Here is a 16,047-nt window from a genome sequence, read left to right as displayed (position 1 = left end):
TTTGACACTTCTAAGCAGAAGATGGTCAATCTGGTCTCTTGAAACTTAAATATAATGTTGAAGTGGCTAACAGGCCCCTCTTTTGGACCCCTTCATTTCGTTTCTCTAAGGGACCTCTCTAAGAAGACTCTTCCTTGTTGCTTTGGCTACTGCCAGATATGTCGGTGAGATTCAGGCCATCGATAAGAGGGTAGGTTTTCCCAAGGAGACGCAGTGTGCTCCTTTACCCAATCCCTGACCCTGTTCCTTCAACATTAACAATTTAACAGAAATCCTTAGCCATGAGGAAGAAGAAAGCATTCTTTGCCCTGTCAGAGCCCTGAGATATTACATGAGCAGGACCAAAAAGATCAGAAGGCCATCAAGAACGCGTTGCCGTTCTTCCTGAGTGACTTTTATTTCTTAGGCACATTCTTGGATTCAGGACATTTTGCCTAATTCCAAAGTGTAAACTCATGACATCTGAGCAGAGGCTACGTCATTTGCTTTCAGGTACAATATGTCCCTCACTTCCATTCTGCAGTCAACTTACTGGAGGTGCAAATTGATCTATGCATCTCACTATTTGAAAGAAGTTGAAACAATGCTTGAAATTGCAGTACCTTGGAGCCATTATCATTGGTATCGGGGGAGGAAGCATAGGAAGCTCTCTTTTTCTCTTACTATTTTGTCATCTTGAAGTAAGGTGTTGAGTTTTGGGGAGCCTGAGGGTACAATGTACCTGGAGTACTCACCAGTTAGAGTGGATGGGTTGTGGGTTTTTCTCAGTGTAGGTGACAGCGTTGTCTGGTTGTATTGTATATTGTTACTGTGCCCAGGGCACCTGTGAATGCTTTACCAGTGATCAGGCCTAACCTCTGCTGCAAGGCTCCCACTTAAGTAGTGCCATGCCACTACAGGTTAAGATGAGTGCCAATCAGAGGCAGTACTATTCACCTGAAGTAGCTCTCTTGCCAGGTAAGGAAACGACAAGCATTGCTTCAATGCTAGCAAATTTTTATATATCAAAAGTCAACCATGCCTTAATGCTTTCGAGTAAAATATGTCTATGTATCCCACCCCCATTCAATGTGGGATTCAGCTATGTAATTACATGGTAAGTTACTCTTCTCCCCTCAAATGGACTTTGGGCAGACGTATACATGTCAATTTAATATGACAAGATGGTGGAGTGTTGCCGATTAGCGAGTCAAAGAACTCTCTCTCTCTGTAGTAGTCTATCTATCTTTACATCTTTACCTTTACAGTAGATAATTTAATTGAACTAATTTTACCTGTAACATGTACAAACTGTAATGTGCTGTTCTAAAACATAAGACACATAACTAGAGTTGTATTAGTCCAAATAAAAAGCACTGATTGTTCATGAAAAGGATTGTCAGAACAAAGAGAGACAAAATAAAGTAGTTCTTAACAACAAGGTTGAGAAGACTTAAAAATAGATCAGTCGGAAGGGGGAAAGAAGAGAGAAATAGTACATATAAAGTAATCTTCACACACTCCTATAATTTATGTATTTTTAAGGGTAATGTATTAAGCTAACTTTTAAATGAAGTTATGGGCTTAATATGTATGGAGCATGATTAGGGTCATATTTAGTGTTTAAACTCTAGAAATCAGCATATTTCAGGTAGTCGCTGGTTAGCTGTGGCCTCGGTTATCAGCAATCCGGTTTTATGGTGCTTGTCTAGCGATGTAGGTAACTGAATTTTTGGTGCCTATATACACTGATCCCTTCTTATTGGCACTGAGCCTTGGCTATCAGTGCCAATAACCTGGGATCACTGGTATTATCTCCAATTTTTGGTTATTATCTCGCACTCAGCAGTGGAATCCACTGCTGATAAGATAACTGGGGACTGCCTGTATTAGCATTTTTAGGAACCATGCCAAACATAACAGGAAAATTCCCCTTACGCAAGGGGTCTGAAACCTAACCTTGCATAAATTTGGGGTATGACTGTATGAAAATTCTTTACTATTACATCATGAAAAACTGAGAAATTCCTGTCCAATGTAATATATTACTTCTATTTATCAGTTATTGCATTGAAAAAATACAAGGAAAATAGACAAACTTTCTATGATTCCTGATTTGGACTGGACTGGTTTACAATTTTCTGTGAATAGCTCCTTGTATGTGAATACAGGCAGTCCCTGGTTAATGGCAATCTGGTATTATGGCGACAATTTATGGCGCCGTAACAGGCCGCGTTTCATTTATTGGCATTATGAGGTACCAATAATAGAGTTATGGCGCCATAACATACCTAACAGGAGCGCCATTAACCGGTTATCAGCACCGAAACTATCGCTGAGTTTCTGTTAATAATGGTTTTCACTTTACGGCACCCCTCCAAGAACAGAAGCCCCGCCAATAACTAGGGACTGCCTGTAGTCAAACAATCGAGCAACACTCCAGCATCTTCTCAATGCTACCTAACATCAAAATATATAGCTGTTGTAAATTTTTGCTCTAATTGCTACAAATGATATCTTTATTTTACGTAATCTGAATCTTGAGGGTTGAAATGTACATTGCATCATTGGATGTCAGTAGAAATTCTGTTTTAAAAAATCCTTTTAAATTTGGCTTTCTTCTCACTGGTCTTTTCTCTGTGAGATTGTGCTCTTAGGGCTTCTGTTTTCTTCATGAAGTGTCTAGTCTGTTTTATGGAGTCTTGCCATGCCTTTCATAATTCATGTTACATTTCTCATTGAATTTCAATAGCCTCAGCTGACAGACTGGTCGTCTTTTAAGTAAGAAATAATGCAGGTCACTCGAGAGTGCTTGGTATAGTTGTTAGTGTGTCTTGTTCATGGGTAGATTTTCAAGGCCTCAGACTGACAAATGATATACTTAATCGAGCTCTGTTGTGTTACATATCAAGAAACTGTATACAAATTCATCCCTGGATTTAAGTTGCTTTCCCCCGGTGACATGACTGAGTGACTTGCAGAATATCAACATTTTTGGGTTTTTAATATTTGTTGAAGGCATAGAAAAAGTTGATACAAGCATTATTTAAATGTTGTTTCGTTGACATTCTGAATACACCATTTTTTATATCTTGTTTTGCATGCATAGTAGTGAAACATTTTTGTAAAGAATACAGTATTTACCTCCAGAGTTGGTCCTGAATTATATGCCTCACAGCCACATTTTACCAAATCAGCAGTGATGTAAAGATGAAATTTAAAGAAAATTTAATGTATCTAACTTTCCATAATTGATGTTATTGTTTTTCAAAGACAGTTGGCTATGTGGTTTCTAGTAATGGACATGGAGCAAAACAAGTTAGGTAATTACATCTAGTTGGTCAACTGTGGAGTGCCAGAACTCCTTGTCATGTGTGATGGTTTTTAACATCTGTATGTAAATAATTTTAGTCACAGGAAACAGACCATATTTTCAATTATTAAAGTGTTCAGTAATGGATTGGGTGATATCTATATGCACCTGTGAATCATAGTTAGTTTATTTTGTTTTTAAAAATTAGGTTTTTATCATTATTGGTTTTATTAAGAACCAAAAATGTTGCTGTGATTTTACTTTCACAATTATGCATATTTTTGAAGCTTTTCATGTCATTTTCAACAAAGATTGGATATAATTAGGATAGATATTAAATGCATTTTATATTGGTAATGAAACTTTTCTTGTATTGATTTACATGTGACTTAATTACCAAATTAGATTTCAAAGTTATGTGTACTTGCATGGAAAAAGAAAGTGTTTTGTTTTTCATTACATATACATTATAATTTTTTCTTTACGATGGTGTAATACATTAATATAAATAATGTTTCCCTATGTATATCCCTAAATAGTGTAGTGTATTTAGCTGTGTACATTATGATGTAAAACTTTCCCTTAATCAGATATGTTTTTAAGTTAGTTTTCAATACATGTTACTCTCTCTTATGTAAAAAAAAAAAAAAAAAAAATCTTGTGCCAAGCACTAAAGTGCTCCCTTAAACAATGTAGGCTTTCCTTCTTATTTTTCCCTTTGCATCCATCATGCCACAGGTCCGTTATGAGGTATGTAAGGTAGGATTGACTTTATCTCCTCTCAGCACTGAGCTTTTCTCAGGTGCTTCTTTTTCAATGCCAGGGCCTACGCTTCAAGATTCTAGTCTGGACTTAAACTGCAGCTGGGAAGGCTCAGTTTAGAGGAGGTGGAAGTGTCTGGGAAGTTTTTTAATCTTGGCTTTAGATTTAAGATGTTCCTAAATTAGTAACAGACTCTGATTTCAAATACAATTTGAAATGTATGAAGATTTTTTGAGGGATGGTAAATGTGAATTCGTTTTTTAATACTGATGGCTAGATTCTAAAACTTCTTTATTATGCCTTCCTTATGCTGAGTCTTGTTAACTGTAGGATATGTTCCAACATTCTGTAGTGTTGACTAGTGCCCTAAGTGTCCTGTAACTCACAGCTACATACACCCACTACACTAAGACAGTAGGTGGATCTATTTGTTTTCTTCATTTGCCTATCTCTACATGCATTATTTTTTCTGCTTTAGGGCTTTATAAAGAGACACTGAAGTCACTGAAAACCATTGCTACACTATGCTTTCAAGCTTGAAAGAATGTCAATTATTCTTTTAATGATAAGGCAGTAACACTGCTTATCAAATTCAGCAGTGTTTGCTTTTCTTATGACTTTCACAATTAAATGTTCTTAGAATCTGGGTTTCTACAAACAAAAGGTTTTTCAAAATAATAGTTTAGACAGTTTTAGCTTGCAGATATCTACAAATCACCTGAAATTATTGATAGCACTGCAGAGCAAACTGGCAAGATGCTGTATTTAGTTTGCTTTATGAACATTATTGAATAGATAGTATTGCATTCCTTAATATTTTATGAACATTATTGAATAGATAGTATCGCATTCCTTAATACTTTACAGTATGTTGTGTTTTTTAATACATACTGTAAATGTGTCAACACTTTTCCGTTTGGTAAGAACTGGTACAGAGTAAACAGAAAATACTACTATTGAATGTTTTGTTTTATAAGTTTGAAACTATTAAAAGTTCTGAAAGTCATAAATTAAAGTTTTTAGCATGAGTCAATGTATTTTATGATTGTGTATGAGTTATAAAAGGATTTGATTTACTAGTACTGTAGAATTTTTTCATACCATTGCTTTGATTGTCAGACAATGGACATGCTAAATTTATCCAGTGGTAAAAAGCTTATGAAGTAGGTTAGCATTTCATCATACACATTTGTTTCATCACAAGCCTAGCAGTCATACTTTCCTGTATTCATATTCTTTAATTACTCTTAGACAATGTTCTCCTATGCCTGAGGGACAGAAGATGATCAGTAGTAGCTCTGTATATGTGCCACCTGAAGCCTCAGATACCCATCAGTTACCATCGTCACTTTTCATGTGGCAGGAGCACACTACTATTTACAACTGAGCAGCATTGCCCAAACTTTCCAACATTTCAGAATTGGTAGTTATTGTTATTCTTAAACTCTTTACTCCAGTTATTCCTTTTGTAATTCAAACCCCAAAGGCCCATTCTCAATGGCTGGTGTGCACAAGAGAGCAACGACTTGGATTTGGCTAGTAATTTGACCTAAATAGAATGAGCGTGGCTTTCTTAAGAACCTTTTATCCCACTCCAGTTTCAACCCTCCCAGCACTAGCAATACGCAGATTAAACAGCCAATTACAGGCGTGCAAAACCATTGTGGTTTGTCAGCTGACACCCAAAACAGTTTTCACAGGAGTTTTCCAGTCACCTTCAGGTAAATCTATACAAGTCAAAAGTGGTAAACCATATTTGTTTCTCTACCACAGCTTGGTAACCATGTATGCCACCATTCTTTGTTAAAGCCAACAGAATCTAGAGTAATTGCATACAAACAAATTTGCTTCCAATATTGAAACCATATCCTCTACATTCTTCATAAGTATGCTTGTACACACTTGGGAATTCTGTGAAAGTCCTGAAATTATCATATTGGTGCTAATGATAGGGCGGAGGTGGCAGCTGTTCGTCCTGCCAATGCTCCTAGACCAAGGTCCCTGCTAAACTCCCCTGCACCAGGGAAGAAGCAAACTGGGAGTCCAAGGGAGATTGGGGGGGGGTTTGCACACGAACAGTCTTCACTTCAAATGAGTTTCCTGTAGAGAGTTCCCAGGACTTGTTGGACAGCCATTGGAAAGGCGTCCCTGTGGAGTTACACACTATCGTCGAGTGAGTCAGACACTGGTGCTCACAAAGGGTGTAAAGCGCCTCAGTGGCGTGGTTGGTATGGTGTTTGCGTCCCACCTCAGTGGTCGCAGGTTCGATTCTCAGCCATTCCATTGAGGAGTGAGAGATGTGTATTTCTGGTGATAGAAGTTCACTCTCGACGTGGTTCGGAAGTCACATAAAGCCATTGGTCCCGTTGCTGAACAACCACTGGTTCCATGCCATGTAAAAGCACCATACAAACAAACAAAGGGTGTAAACTATGGTACTCGAGTGTTTCCAGGCCTCTGAAAAGGCATGGCTCTTCGGTGGAAGAAAATTTGCTACCATTACATAAGCAAGTGAAAGAGCAAGATTTTGGGCCTTTCCCTCTTGTAGTTTCTGGGAGAGCCCTCTTCAAGTGACCGATTGTCAAGCTTCTGATGCGAAAAGTTCTAAGAAAGTGTCCGACCGCATGGTGGCAGAACACCCTAAAGTGTCCAAAAGTCCACCGTCTGAGCATTCAGTGTCCGAGTGGCTAATGTTTGAGCCCCCATTGTTCATGCACCCAGTGTCCATGCACCCAGTGTCCGAACGCCCAGTATCTGTACGTCTAGCATCTGAACATTTTGTGTCCAAGCATTCAAGTATCCGAGTGTCCAGTGTCCCAGCATACAGCATCCGAGCGCCCAGTGTCTGAGTGCCAATTGTCTGAATTCTCAGTGTCCAAGCGATTAGTGTCTGAGTGCCAGTGTACAAACGCCTAGAACATCCAGCAGTATTGAAGACTCCGACCAGTTTGGCGCCAGGAGGAAAGCATTCGGTGCCACATTTTGAGAGCCAGTTGCCTCTTCAGATTGAACAGACTGATTTTAGATTTGAGGACCCATCTTTAAGGCCTATTCAGCATCAGCTGGAAAGCATTTTAAGTCCTCTGCAGAATCCTGCCTAGACAACACAGAACCCTCTAAACATAAAGACTTCTTTGATTTTGTTAAAAGTAGTCTTGGATCAGGAGCTATCAACTTAAAATTTTTCCTCAATCCTGAGGTATTTTTTTTGTTACTGACCTTTTTTCTGGCCTTTACCATCTTCCAGGCTCAGTCTTCATGATGTGGCAACCTGTAGGATCGGTAGGACTGCCTAATATGGTACTCTGCTCCTCCTCTAAGAGGAACGTGGTAAAGCTACTTCTTGTTCCCCTTGTTCTCATCTAACTCAGAAGAGACAGCTGTCATATTTTACTTGGGAAAGTCCTTTATTGGGAGTCTCTGCCTCCTCCCGAGGGTATTTCTCCAGTCTCATCAACTCTTCAAATGGGTCAGCTTTCTTCTCTGCTAAGATTACATATTTACTTCCTCAGAGCTCAGTCACCTTAGTAAGAATGTGTTTAAGGTGTTTGAGGTAATGAGTTTTATGGACCAGACGGTGGGAGAGCTTGATAAGAAAATTGAAGATTGCGCCTCTCTTCAGGAGAATTTTGCCACAGATTGGCTAGGAGTGCTCACATTCAGGGACAAAGTGACCATGAATAGCTCGCAAGAGAGCAGCAATTTTTACCACATGAGTACTGAAAAAGAGGGAATTGAGGTGTTCTGCCACCACAAGAAGAGTCACTCTCTCTCAGAGATCGCGTCTCGTTTTTGCTTCTTTTGATAAATCCAGCAGTTTTCCGAAAAACTTGGGAATGATGGCCGAGCTCCAATTGAAATCAGCACGAGACTTACTTTTTACTGACTCAGTCCACCAAGTATCCTTGGTACTCAACTCATACTCATTTGACTACTCTCAACCCCAAGACTATCTCTCCTTTGCCTAAGCAGCCTTTTCAGAGTAGCAGAGTTTTCAAGTCTACCCTTGCGGAAATCTCCGTTGAGGATGTACAAGTAATAAGTATGTCACCAAACCTGCCCTTCGTAAGTGAAGACCAGATCCACAGTGGACCTATGGGAGCAATGCTTCTCCGCTTTTGGAATCAATAGGAAGCCTGGAAAGCAGAACGATGGGTTCTGGGAGAAACGTCCCTTAACCTCCATGCCCATCAACTTAACCCTTAAACGCCGAGCTGGTATTTCCGAAAGTGTCTCCCGTATGCCGGCGGCGTTCGCAAGTGAGCGCCGAAGCGGAAAAAAAAGTTAAAAAAAAAAAAAATCACAGCACGCTTAATTTTCAAGATTAAGAGTTAATTTTTGGCTCCTTTTTTTTGTCATTGCCCGAAGTTTAGTATGCAACCATCAGAAATGAAAAAATATTATCATATATAAATATTGGTATATATGACAGCGCAAAAATTTTTTTATATATAATTGTATACAAATCATGCTGTGACCAAAACGGTTGAAGCTAATGAGTTCATTATTTTTTTGTTGTATTTTACACTAAATTGCGATGATTTTGGTATATAACAAATTGTAAAACGATCAAAGCAACACAGAGAAAATATTATCACAATATGGTGCATGAATTCGTAATGTGCGGACGTTAAAAAAAGCTGTTTTCAAAAATTCACCATAAATCGAAATATTGTGCTAGAGACTTCCCGCTTGTTGCAAAATGAAGGTAATTGATTGAATATTACTAAACTGTAAGTGTTGTAGCTTACAATTGCAGTTTTCGACCATTTCAGTTGAGTTAAAGTTGACCGAAGGTCGAATTTTTTCTATTTATCTTTATTTATATGAAAATATTTCAAAATTGGTAAAAGCTACAATCATGGGGTGTGTTTGTTGTATTCTACATGAAATTGCGCACATTTTCATATATAAAACTTTATGTAACGGCTAATTTAAAATGGTGCAAACATTATGACAATCGGACAAAAAAAATTGATTTTTTCGGAAGAGTTACCGCGTGGACGTAAGGAAAAAGTTTTTTCATAAATTCACCATAAATCGAAATATTGTGCTAGAGACTTCCAATTTGTTGCAAAATAAAGGTAAATGATTGAATATTACTAGAATGTAATAATTTTAGCTTGCAATTGCGTTTTTCGACCATCTCGGTCGAGTCAAAGTTCACCAAAGGTTGAAATTTTGGCACTTATCGTTATTTATATGAAAATATTTTAAAACTGATAAAAGTTACAAGCATGGGTTGCTTATTGTTGTATTCTACAAGTAATTGCACACATTTTCATATATAAAACTTTATGTAATGGCTAATTTAAAATGGTGCAAACATTACGACAATCGGACAAAAAAATTTCTGATTTTTTTCAAAAGTTACCGTGCGGACATAAGGAAAAATTTTTTTTTTCATAAATTCACCATAAATCAAAATATTGTGCTAGAGACTTCTAATTTGTTGCAAAATAAAGGTAAATGATTGGATATTACTATAATGTAAGAGTTTTAGCTTACAATTGCGTTTTTCGACCATTTAGGTCGAGTCATAGTTGACCGAAGGTTGAAATTTTGGCACTTATCGTTATTTATATGAAAATATTTCAAAACTGATAAAAGCTACAATCACGGGGTGTTTTTTGTTGTATTCTACATGAAATTGTGCACATTCTCAAATATGAAACTTTATGTAACGGCTAATATAAAACTGCAAACATTACGACAATCGGACGAAAAAATTTCTGATTTTTTCGGAAGAGTTACCGCGCGGACATAAGGAAAAAGTTTTTTCATAAATTCACCATAAATCGAAATATTGTGCTAGAGACTTCCAATTTGTTGTAAAATGAAGGTAAATGATTTGAATATTACTAGAATATAAGAGTTTTAGCTTACAATTGCATTTTTCGACCATTTCAGTAGAGTCAAAGTTGACCGAAGGTTGAAATTTTGGCACTTATCGTTATTTATATGAAAATATGTCAAAACTGATAAAAGCTACAACCATGAGTTTTTTTGTATTCTACATGAAATTGCGCACATTTTCATATATAAAACTCTATGTAACGGCTAATATAAAATGGTGCAAAAATTATGTCAATGTGACGAAATAATTTCTGAGATGTGTCGCTGATGCTTTTTAGTGCGAGAAGAAAGAAATTCATGCTTGCGCGCCATGGTAACGATTGTAAACAAAACAACAACTTGATCCGTGAACTCCCAGCATCCCCCAAGGCGCTTGATTCAAAAGTTTTTACCTAGTAGGCCTATAACTATTTTTCCACGAAGTTTAAAAAAAAACTTTTTTTTCGTTGACGTTTCGTACGTTGGTTCGGCACCCGACAGACAATTTTCATCGACGTTTAATACGTCCAATCGGCGTTAAAGGGTTAATGGCCTACTCGATAGGCTTGGAGAGGTTTTCAGCCCTATTGCAAGAGCTTGTGGCCCTTATGAAGAAAGAAGCCATGGAATTAGTCAAAGACATCAACTCTGAAGGTTTTTACAACCGCCTTTTTGTTGTCCTCAAGTCATCAAGTGATGGGTGCATGTCCCATATGTAAGCACACAGAACTTTTTCTTCAAGACCACCAAGTTAAGGATGGAAGCATGCCAATCAGTCCTGTCAGCCATTCAGCAAGGAGATTGGATGGTAAAAGTTGACATGCAGGATGCACACTTCTGTGTACCAGTCCACCTGAGTCCAGGAAGTATTTGAGGTTTATGTTTCAAGGGGCAGCTCTTCCAATGTCGGGCATTGTGCTTTGGCCTTTCCATGGTTCCTCAAGTACATATTTACCCAGGTTCTTGCTCCACTCACCAAATGACACTATTTCATGGGAGTAGATGTTTGACTGTATTTGGACAATTAGCTCATACGCTCCCACTCAAAGTCCAAATGCATAGAGGACCTACAAGACTCTCCTCCTAACCCATTTATTGGGGCTATTGATCAATCTATAAAAAGTCTCAACTGATTCCTGCTCAATTGATGCTTTATTTAGGGATGAAGATCAATTCTCTGAATTTTTAGTCTATTTCCGTTAGATCAAAGAATCCAAAACTGCCTACAGATAGTCCGAAGCTTCCTCTCTCATCCCTCCTGTTTTGCAAACAAATGGATGAGCCTGTTAGGGACCCTCTTGTCTATAGAAAAGTTCATGGCACTGGGGAGACTGCATACCAGGCCTCTACAATTCTTACTAAAGGCCAGTGGAAGAGGAAGACCCTTCCAGATTCGCTTGTCTTCCCCATCTCCCGAAATAAAGGAAGACCTTCAGTGGTGGCTAAAAGAATAAAGATTTCTAGTAGGAAAATCTCTACACCCTTTGAGCTCCAACCTAACCTTATACGTATTCAGATGCACCTGATTTGGGTAGTCCTCATAGACAACAGAGAAGTTTCAGGGACCTGGTCTCCAGCAGAAAAGCAATTACACGTCAACATGAAGGAGTTGAGGGCAATCCATCTAGCTCTTCAAGCATTTTCTGCACTAACATGCAACAAGATGATTAAACTTCATTCTGACTGCGTGACAGCCCTGACCTACATTTGGAATCAGGGATTGACACATTCCTTTTCTCTCTATCAAGAGGCTAAGAATCTTCTCTTATGGGCAGAGAACAATCATACAAAGATTCTTACCCGATTTATTCAAGGAAAGTTGAACGTCATTGTGGACGAATTGAGTTGGTGCAAAAAGGTTATGCTAATGGAGTGGACAATAAATCCACAGGTGAGCACTGACCTGTGGAAGAGGTGGGGGAAGCCGTCAATAGACCTATTTGCAAACGTCATGAAGCTACCACCTTCCACTTTACTGTTCGCCAGGCCCGGACCCTCAGGCATGGGCAATGGATGCCATGCTCCAGGACTGGTCAAACCTAGACAAGTACACCTTCCCTCCATTCAGCATTGTGAGGGAGATACTGAACAAGTTCATCTTGCACAACACCACCTCGGTGACTAGTGACTCCCTTCTGGTTGCAGAAAGAATAGTTCCCAGATCTCACCAACCTGCTGGTAGACTACCAAAGACTTCTCAAACAGCCGTATTTCCTTTGGTTTCAATAAGGATTATCCACTCTCACTCTGACAGGCTTCAGACTGTCAGGAAGCTTGTCAGAACAGAAGGTTTTTCAAAAATGCTATCTTCAAGTAATCTCTACCAGGCAAAGTGGTCTGTTTTTAGAGCCTAGTGTTGAGAACCTGGTGCTTCCTCTACAATCACTATAGCAAATATTGCAGACTTTAATTTTTCTGAGGTCATCGAAGGATTTAGCCACCTCAACCATAAAAGGGTACAGGGTGATGTTATCATCAATATTTAAACAAGGAGGGTTAGACTTGTCCACAAATAGACAAATTTCAGACTTGATCAGATCTTTCGATACGTTGAAACAGAAGGAATCTCCTAGAGTTTCCTGGAACCTGGATATTTTACTTGGATGCCTTTCAGACCCTCCATTTGAACCCTTATACGCACTCTTCTTCCTGAGGAGACCTAACAAGAAAGACCATTTTTAATGGCCTTGGCAACAGTTAAAAGGGTTAGCAAACTTCATGCCCTTGACAAAGAAAATGGATTTTTCTTGAGGAAACATGAATTGTTCTTGTACTTTAGGCATTTTAGCCTAAAATGAAACCCTTCCAAACCCTGGCCCCAGTCATTTTTGGTCAAGAGTGTAATGGATATTCTGAGTCCAACAGATCAGGAGAGAATGCTCCGTCCTGTCAAAGCACTTAGCGTTATATTGAAAGGACAAAGAAAATCTAGAGGCCACTCTCAGAACTATGGTCTTCTGTTAAAACTCCAGTGTGTGCCTTGTCAAAGATCACTTTTGCTTTCCTGTTACAAGATAATATTATAGAGTCACTCAAAGTTCAAGAAGTGTAACCTTTACTGAAAGTCAGGGCTCATGACATAAGAGCAGTCGCAACTTCATTGGTGTTCAAGCGTAACTTCTCATTGTGTACAATCCTACAGGCTATGTATTGGAGGTGCAGGTCAGTGTTATCTATGGGATTTAGAGACAATCTACAATAACTGCAGTATGTTAGGTCCTTTATCCACTGCTGGCATGGTACTGGAGAATGAGGAATAGGAGTATGTCTCCTATGTATCTATCTCCTCACTTTGTTTAAGATTGATAAATTCATTTAGGGAGCCTGGGGGTACTGTGGACTGGAGTACCATCCAGTTGTCATTTTTTTATGGATGGATGGTGTTTTTGATATGGTGAAAGTGCGTTCTGGTCATATTTTTTTAATTGTATTAATAGCTTTGGCAACAAGTGGAAGTATTCCATGGTTGCAAAGCACCCAGTACAAGTAGAGGTTATTCATTGGTCTGATGCTGCGTTACTACAGGTCAAGAGGAGCAACGACCAGAGGCAGTAATTACCTGCCATCGCTCCCTCACCACGTAAGGTTACAACTTTTATTACTACTCGCTTGGTGATAAGTAGAGCATTTCAAATCACAAGAGATCATACAGCCTAAGGGGAATTGGAATGTAAATAACCAAATTGTACCCTAAGTTCTGAACTACAATACCCAAATTCCTACATATATACGTACTTATTTTAATTGACATTCAAGATATGCCATTGTATTGTGTATATTAATGAGTATGTAAATGAGTAAATGATACCAACTTACTGTAATTGTGAATGGTGGATTCGTTATCATGAATGATGGATTCGCTATCTCTAGCCTAGATGGTTTGAGATCCGGCATTAGCACGGTCTCCATTTCGCTATTTTCATTCAAAGAACATTGTATAGGAGGCATCTCCCTATCATTAGATGTGCACATCCTAAACGTCTGGTCAACTACGGGAATCCAGGAATTCCGGAGCACCAACGCTAACGTCGAGAAGGAGCAGAAGAAGCCATAATATTAGGTAAAAACACACAAACACACTAAAGGAACGAAACGGGCAAAAACCGGGAAAAAGGCCAAGAGAGGAAAAACCCAACTCTCATCCCAAGGCGGTAAAAAAAGACTGGCGTAGATGTTCAGCGTTTGACCACTCTTCACCCGATCTACGCATGCATTGCCAGATACCACAAGATTCCTTGTTTTCATCTACTTTTTTTTACCAGATCCAGCTAGGCGCTAGAAATTAAGGGATTTTGATGAAGGAAAAATCTATTTCTGGGTAAAAAGGACCTGTGTCGCCCAGTGAAATAGGTTCCTTTAGCACTATTTCTAAGGTAAAATATTGCTATAATACCAGAGAAAAGCTAAATTGGAAATGCCAGAATATTCTGGCTCGCTCACCTTTATTATAAGGTGTCGGTATGGTTTCTGGGGTGAGTGAAACCACTACCACAGGTCCTTTTCCATTTAGCCTCTTCCTACATCAAAAAACCTCAACTAGAGAGGAGCCGACCTAAGGCTCACTACTCGCTACCGTTACGGCTAGCACCTCTGACGTTATTCCTGCAGATAGCACCCAAGCTTGGCCTGGGGGGGGGGGGGGGAGGAGGGTAAGACTTTAAGATAATGGCGTTTGAATACTGTCGGAGACTTCCAGCCAGTGTACTTCTTCAGATCTTCAAGTTTCATATGTTGGAAAAAGATTATTGGGGTAGCTATAGCTCTAATATCATGTACCCATGGGAAAGACTGCAGGTTGGCTTGTTTGATAAAATATAAAATTTGTTGCCTAATTCCTTTTAGGGAAATAGTGCCACCTTTTTCCCTAATGAACAGAGGGCCAGAAGATATCAGGGTGGTCCTGTCTAAGTATGCTTTCAATGAAGTGACTGGACATAAGGATGGGTCCTTATGTGAAATAAGTATCACTGACACACAATTTAATCAACTCAAGGAAGACACCTATTTCGATGTTTGGATTGAAAATACCCTCATTATGATTAAATTGTGTGTCAGTGATACTTATTTCACGTTTGAGGGACAAGTTTACAAACAGAAATATGGAGTAGCTATGGGGTCCTCATTATCACCTATACTCGCTAACATCTATATGGAATATTTCGAAAATAATCTAGTTCCTAATGTTAATGCCCCTAACTTGAAACTGCAAGGATTGTGGAGATATGTGGATGATATTTTTGCTATACTGCAAGGTGATGAAAATGAAATAGATACTTTTCTAGATGAACTCAATAAGTTTGATAGCAATATCCAGTTCACTTTAGAGAAAATTAACAAAAATAAACTGCCCTTTTCAGACATACTCATAGAAAGAAAAGAAACAGGATATGAATTCAGCACATATAGAAAGCCCACACATACAAACTCATATATTCATTTCTTCTCTTTTCTTAGGGCAATGAGAACGTGTGACCCTTGCAAGATAGAACAAGAAATAAATTACATCGGTAAAAGCTTCGATGCATTAGCATACCCGGAATGGTTCAGAAAAAGGGCACTCAACAAAGCTAGAAAATTTTTTTACAGAGCAAATGTAGAGAGTACATGGAATAAAGAAAACAAGAAAATAGTTGCCCTCCCTTTTATGCCTAAAATGAAACAAATCACTTCAAAAATGAAAGAAAGTAAATATAAATTTGCATATACCTTTGACAATACCGTAAAAAACAAAGTATGTAAAAATAAATTGGAAGGCGAAGACAGTAATACAGAAAATGTAGCGGGGGTATACATAATCAATTGCAACAATTGTGGAGACAGATATGTGGGGGAATCAGGTAGGGGAATAAGGACATGAATCTAAGAACATAGAAGGGCAGTACAACTTAACTCTCAGGGGAGTGCTATAGCTAGGCATTGTTGGGAAAATGACCATAGGATGGATTTCAAAAACAGTAGGCTTATATACAAAAGCAACAAAATTAGTCACAGGAGGGTAGTAGAAGGTGCACTCATCAGAGAGATTAAAATAATAGAAGGCAACAAAGGTTTTACCTCAGAAGATCCCATAAGCCGAGCTTTGATATTAAAAGAAGCTAAGATTGACCCTGCTGACCTGGAGATTAGGTTTCTTGCCCAACAGACTTTTGGTGACCACA

General features: G+C 38.6%; 1 protein-coding gene across 4 annotated transcripts in view; it reads left to right on the top strand.

Moving 5' to 3' along the window:
* LOC135216994 (monocyte to macrophage differentiation factor 2-like) overlaps positions 1-16,047 on the top strand; it is a 291,269-nt gene that overhangs the window by 238,764 nt on the left and 36,458 nt on the right. Inside the window, exon 6 of one of the 4 annotated variants that reach the window (XM_064252554.1) lies at positions 15,344-15,518. The exons of the other annotated variants lie outside the window; for them this stretch is intronic. Within the exon in view, the coding sequence (XP_064108624.1) occupies positions 15,344-15,361 (18 nt within the window). The 3' untranslated portion in view covers positions 15,362-15,518. Of the gene's footprint in view, positions 1-15,343; positions 15,519-16,047 lie in introns of those variants that run through there. 4 annotated transcript variants of the gene reach the window in all.

The sequence above is a fragment of the Macrobrachium nipponense genome, chromosome 7 (genome assembly GCF_015104395.2).
Source record: "Macrobrachium nipponense isolate FS-2020 chromosome 7, ASM1510439v2, whole genome shotgun sequence".
Taxonomy (NCBI): domain Eukaryota; kingdom Metazoa; phylum Arthropoda; class Malacostraca; order Decapoda; family Palaemonidae; genus Macrobrachium; species Macrobrachium nipponense.
This window is presented reverse-complemented; position numbering and strand designations above follow the sequence as displayed.